This window comes from Propithecus coquereli, unplaced genomic scaffold, assembly GCF_000956105.1.
Source record: "Propithecus coquereli isolate 6110/MARCELLA unplaced genomic scaffold, Pcoq_1.0 Scaffold341, whole genome shotgun sequence".
Taxonomy (NCBI): domain Eukaryota; kingdom Metazoa; phylum Chordata; class Mammalia; order Primates; family Indriidae; genus Propithecus; species Propithecus coquereli.
This window is the reverse complement of record NW_012149075.1, coordinates 1,694,034-1,700,726: the sequence shown is the minus strand read 5'-3', so window position 1 is coordinate 1,700,726 and position 6,693 is coordinate 1,694,034. Positions and strand designations below refer to the sequence as shown.

The 6,693-nt window shown below is 34.4% G+C and overlaps 1 protein-coding gene across 1 annotated transcript in view; it reads left to right on the top strand.

The window, feature by feature from the left end:
- The window catches only part of HNRNPR (heterogeneous nuclear ribonucleoprotein R), a 33,853-nt gene that overhangs the window by 4,970 nt on the left and 22,190 nt on the right, over nt 1-6,693 (top strand). Inside the window, 3 exon segments of the mRNA XM_012650909.1 lie at nt 1,145-1,263; nt 2,012-2,119; nt 4,098-4,211. Coding sequence (XP_012506363.1) covers nt 1,145-1,263; nt 2,012-2,119; nt 4,098-4,211 — 341 coding nt within the window.

Here is a 6,693-nt window from a genome sequence, read left to right as displayed (position 1 = left end):
GGCACTATTTTTTAAAAAGTTACTCTACAAGTGGCATTACATTTGTTTGAAATTTATTTACTGTATGAAGTAAAGTTCTTTTTGGCTTTTTTACCAAAATGGAGTTACCTTTGATGTTAGTTCACATGGACTTGGGGGTTTTAATCTGACCCCAATAACTGGGGCAGTTGGAAATAACTTAATATTTCCATCTTACATTGAATCAATTCTAAAATATATTCCATATATAGAGAGAAATATAACACAAACTTAGCAGACTTAAATTATATTTTAAACTTAGTAGATGTTCTGTGTGCAGTTAAATATACTATATATGTATAGAATGCAGTGCATATATTTTCTGTATAGTGTACCTGTAAGTCCATAAAGTTCTTACTGCCATTTGAAAAAGATTGTCATTATTGACAGTCAGTGTTGTGAATGCCACAGCATCTTTTAAATCTCAGCTTATCTAAGAAGAACAAAGAATGTGTTAAAATATGACTTTCAGAGTTGATTAATCAAGCTGCATTTGAATTTGTAGAAGAGTTTAAAATTATGCCTTTCCACATTCTGACTGCAGCAAAGTAGATGCTCAGATAAACAAATGCATTTCGGTTTATATTTGGTGTTAAGGAGGGAAAGCCTTTGACACTTTTTGGAGAGTGGAAAGAATTATTTAGTAAAATTGGTTCTCATAGTTTCCCCCACCTCTTCCGTGGTTAGCAACAGCTATAACAGTCTATAATTTGAAGATTTATCCTTGGGAAATACAGTGTATTCTTATCACTCCAACACAAACCAAAATTTGTTATATTAATGCTTAATCTGTAGTACAGTATGTACATCAGATTTAACTTGCAAGACTTACACGTTTTGGGGAGTGGGAAATGGGTGTTAGGATTTCTATGGTTTTTGTGTGTGTGCGTGTGGATATAGAGATTGAAATTCGTGTTTTTGGGTGTTGACATTTTATCTCTTATTTTCATATTTGTACTCAACTTTTGTATTATTTGGATAGCTGCATATATACATGTAGTTGAATGAAAGCGTAATTTGTTAGTGATCGTATTGAATATAACAGTTCTTAATTAAATGTCAATAGGAGAGTTTAGAATACCCCTTTTGTTGCAATACTGTTACCCCTTTTCAATTTAATTTTTAGGATTGGTAGCTTATGTCGATCTTGATGAAAGAGCAATTGATGCTCTCAGGGAATTTAATGAAGAAGGAGCTCTGTCTGTACTACAGCAGTTCAAAGAAAGTGACTTATCACATGTTCAGGTAAGGTCATTACTCAGAAATGTCTTTGAACAATTAATGACCTGAAGTTATTTCACTATTTTTTGCTGTGGAGAAGTGGTAATTTTTGTTTGTGAGTACTACTTCTTTAAAAAAAATTAGTTTAAAGGAATGGAAGATCTGATGTGGCAGTTTCATAAGCATAAGTATAAAGCAAAAGTTATTTCACTATTTTTTGCTGTGGAGAAGTGGTAATTTTTGTTTGTGAGTACTACTTCTTTAAAAAAAATTAGTTTAAAGGAATGGAAGATCTGCTGTGGCAGTTTCATAAGCATAAGTATAAAGCAAAAGTTTCCCACCACCCCTTCATGCAGTAAGTTATTTTAAAAACTTAAAATCAAAGCCATGGTGTAGTGATTGTTACTGTAGGTTCTTAGGTGGTTAAATTGCTCAGATTTTTTGGGCTATCTGATCCTGTTTTATTATCTTGGAGGAAAACGTAGGTGGGAGGAATAGTTTTAGACATGTGGCAAAGGTAGTCCAGATGCAGTTAAGTATCAACAAATGGAAGACTGTGTTTTCCCAGCGTAGAAGGTAAGCTCCCTAAGGTCCACACTGTCTTACTACTGTCTGCCCCAGTCTCTGGTACATAGTTACCACTCAGCAAATACTTATTAAATGAATGGAGTAAATATTTTGTTAAAATCCTAGTCTTCTGAAATTTTAGTTTGTATTTGACCCTTCAAATATTCCTGGTGATTCTTTTTACTGAATTACTTGTCTGTTCTAGAACAAAAGTGCATTTTTATGTGGAGTTATGAAGACCTATAGGCAAAGAGAGAAACAGGGGAGCAAGGTGCAAGAGTCTACAAAGGGACCTGATGAAGCAAAGATCAAGGTAAAACTTGATTTGAGTAATTGTAATGAAATTAAATTTAATGATGAGATCAAATGCTTCTTTACATGTTTCCTAGAAACACTTTATATAGTTCCTGTTTTTAAAGCTAGTGTTTAGAATTGAAATAACTTACAGGAAATTATGTAAGAAGGAGAATTTAGGGAGCCAACATTCAATTGTATATTTAGTGAAAGCCCTAATTCAGACTCTCCCTCCCTCATTCCTTGTTCTTCTGGCCATGAGTGACATAAGTTTGTTGATGCTCCTGATAATAGTTTCTGGAATTGATACAGTAATGTCTCTGGTTCAATTTTTTTCCAAGCACTTTGTTTTTTTTCTCTTGGTAAAAGGGGATTGTCATAACTGATTTTGTTTTTTGTTTTTTTTTAATTTTCAATTACCTCAGTTTATTTGTACAATTTTCTTTATTTGTAAAATGGAGATAGTAATAGTGCCTGCCTCATAGAGTTGGGAGGATTAAATGAATTAACATATGTAAAGCACTTAGAATAATGCCTGGAATGTAGCCAGAACTATGTAACTATGAAGCATTATTATTATCACCATTATTATTTAGATAAATGGCTGTGGGAAGGTAAATATAGTGCTTTCAATAAAAGACCACTCAACGTGATTCCTTAGTTAAATGGATACTGATGTCTTGCTGCAGTAATAGACTTTTAAATTTGAAATAGTTATTTTATAACTGTTTACAACAATGTTGACATTGTACATGTGGCTTATGTTTTAGACAAGAAGTATAACTTGTAGGTCCTGTCATATAACTAACTTTTATATAGCCCTAACTTATATTGTCCTTTTTCTTCTTCATCTGTAAAATGATATAACCCCATTCTTAAAAGATTTAAAAATAATTAAATACATAAAATTCTGTTTGAGGTATAGTCTATTTAAAAAAAACTTGATTGGCTGGGCGCAGTGGCTCACACCTGTAATCCTAGCACTCTGGGAGGCTGAGGCGGAGCAAGAGTGAGACCCTGTCTCTACTAAAAATAGAAAAATCAGCCAAGCGTTGTGGCTTAGGAGGCTGAGGCAGGAGGATTGCTTGAGCCCAGGAGTTTGAGGCTGCAATGAGCTATGATGACACCACTACACTCTACTTAGGGTAACAGAGAGACTCTGTCTCCAAAAAAAAAAACCAAACTTGATTACTGTTCATTGAATAGGCCTATATTATTTCCCTAAAGCTGGCTACTTGCCCTTGGTAGGATATATTATATAATGTTGTGAGAAGGGTTGGTAATCAGGAAACATAAGGTTTTAGTTATTTTTTTGAAACCTGAGTATATTTATTTGGCATTTGCTAAATATTTTGAGTCTATACTGTATGAGAGTTTTTATGGAACTTACAGTATAGCAGGAGTACAAAACAGACAAGGATGAAACAAAATAAAGCTTACATTGTGGAACTTTGAGTACAATAGAAAGAGTAGAAAGATGGATGTAATAGCAACTGAGAGAAGCTGCATGAAGGAGATAGGACTTCTGATTTTTTAAGGAAGAGAACATTTTATTTGAAAAGAATCACTGGTAGAGTTAAGTATGTTATGTAAAGGGAACAAGTAAGGAAAGCAGTCTAATTGAAGTAGGGGGGTGAAAAGATGACGAATACTATGGAACATAAGTATAAATAGGTATCATGGGTCAGTTTATGTAGAATTTTTAGTAATCCTTACTCTTTTTGTCCTGGTCTCATTTATAACAAAAAAGTGGTGTGTGCTTAGAGACTTAATTTGCCTACAACTCTTTCCATTACATGGAAAGGAGCAGTAAAATAAAGTGGGAGCACAATGTATGTGAGAGGAACCAGTATGAATTTTGACATTTTTTTTATCTAACTAAAAAATACATATCCTAAGATGTCGGGGTTCGTTTTGGAAAAGATTATTATACTGATTTGTGTGTGTGTGTTTGTGATTTAATATTCAAGTATAAACAGATGCATAATTATCCCTAGGCCTTGCTTGAGAGGACTGGTTATACTCTGGATGTAACCACAGGACAGAGAAAGTATGGTGGTCCTCCACCAGACAGTGTGTACTCTGGCGTGCAACCTGGAATTGGAACAGAGGTAAGTGTTCTTTAGCTGTTTGCTAAAATCTTTCCAGTTTGCAAAGTGGGAAAAATACTTCATTCCTTTCAAAGTATAGCTATTGGTTTTTAAATGTTTGTGTATATTTTGCTGCCATCATGAGCATGAATAATCATGTGACTGGTAGATACCTAATCACCTTATATAGGAATGTCGAGTTGTTGGAACTGGTTACTAAAACCGTGCTACTGGCAGGATACCTTTTTAGGTGCTTGGGTGAGATTATTAGGGAGAAGCTTTAATGTCAGTAATTTTGAACAGTGCTTGTCCTCCTTCCTTGCCTCACCTATCATGTAGAAGGTACTTAGTGTTTGAGAGACTTAATAATTAGAGATATTGTTGATGGGAGTGGGTTGCACAAGGGAAGGATGTGGAATCAAGTAAAAGGCTGAACATGTTGGTTTGTACTTGAACAAAGAAGCAATTCCTCCTCTATCTGTGCCTTCATAGTGGTTTCTCCATATATATGCCTTTATGCTAGCCTCTTCTAATCCTTTAGAAAAAAGTATGTGCTAAAAAAATAACCTGTGTTATAGCATGGACCTTTTCTATATTTAGTGCCTAGCATAATGCCAGGAGTATAGTTGATGCACAGTGTTTGATAAATGATTGATTGTGGTCTTTTTCTTTGAATACTGAAATTGTCGTCTTCTAACTTAAAATTTAAACTGGATTAAATGATAATCTTATAGGATTTTCTTTAAAACAGAGTGATGGGGGTAGCTTCCTTGGATGGATCATGTAAATATTGGTGATGTAAGTTCAATATTTAGGTAATATTATTATTATTATTAGGTATTTATTAGAGTTAAATATTTAGATGGTCTTATTAACTATTTATTAGAATTCTAAGAAATCTTAAATTCCCTCAAACTCCTATTTGAGTAACTTTAAAGGAAACAGTAATGCCTTACCAAGACTGTTATAAATGGCATGCTCCTAAAAGCTAAAACTTACTTTTCAGATAACCAAAAGCAAAGATTGTTTTTGCTAGCTTGTGAATAGATAAACAAAGATGGCACCATTTAACATAACTTTTTAAATTCATATCAGAATCAATTCTAGTTATGTGTTCTCCGTATATAGAATAGTCATTGTTCTTTGTTCTTTGAACTTTTTAACATTATTACAGTTAATATTCAGTTTCTTAGTATTTAACATTATTAAAAGGTACTCTAAGCATTTTTATTTTTCATGATACCTGAATCATCTACATACGATTATTTATTTATTTAATTTTTTTTGAGACAGTCTCACTCTTTCACCTGAGCTAGAGTGCGGTGGCATCGTCGTAGCTCACTGCAGCCTCAAACTCGTGGGCTCATGTGATCTTCCTGTCTCAGCCTCCTGAGTAGCTGGGACTAAGGGTGCATGCCACCAGACCCGGCTGATTTTTCTGTTTTTTTTGTGGGGTCTTGCTTTTGCTCAGGCTGGTCTCAAACTCCTGGCCTCAAACAATCCTCCTGCCTTGGCCTCCCAGAGTATTAGGATTGCAGGTGTGAGCCACCGTGCCCAGCCTAGGTGTGATTATTTGATTCCCTTTAAAAATTACTCTGTTCCATAATTTTATGTAATTGTTGATAGAGTTGGAATTGGAACTGTGCGCCATCTAGGGTTCTTGCAGGGGCAGATGTTATCCATGAAACATGCAAGTGTCATCAACAACCTCCCCATCCTTCATGTTTAATATTCTGCTTCTGCCTCAGACCTTTTCTAATCTACATTTTATGTGTGTGTGAATTTATTTATTTATTAAAAAAAAAAGAGAGAGGGTCTTGCTCTGTTACCCAGGCTGGAGCATAATGGTAGTGGAACTATAGGCCTGTGCCACCACGCCTGGCTAATTTTTTAATTTTTTGTGGAGACAGGGTCTGTCTGTGTTGACCGCAGGCTGGTCTTGAACTCTCGGCCTCAAGAGATCCTTCCTTGGCCTCCCAAAGTGCTAGGATTACAAGTGTGAGCCACTGTGCCTGGCCTTTATTTCATAATAATTATAGAAACGAACTTTTTTTTAGCATGTTAGATTGGTTTCATTAGTGAACTTACTAATGATGACTTGTTTTATCTTTGCTTTATATAGATAAGGATGGAGTTTGCTGGTACTCTTAAAGTTTCTCTGTGAGCATTTGAACAATTTAATAGATAAACTATTTCAGGTATCCAATTCAGAACAAATCATTGGTGTGTTGTGTGTAAAGCATGTATGCTTTCTCTTATATTGCATTGCCTCTTTAGGAGAAAAATGCATTTTCCTCTTTATTAAATGTATAGCAGATATGATTCCAGTAAAATCTCTATATGAGATCACCAGTGTAAGCCACTCTTGTCAAGCAATTTCTTACAACAAAATTCTGGTGTAAAGTTTTAGATTCCTCTCATAATGTTAAATTTTATGAGATTTGTCCTATATTGAAAATTAAAGTTTTGAAAAATCAGGAAAAATAGAAGGTTTTTAATGTAT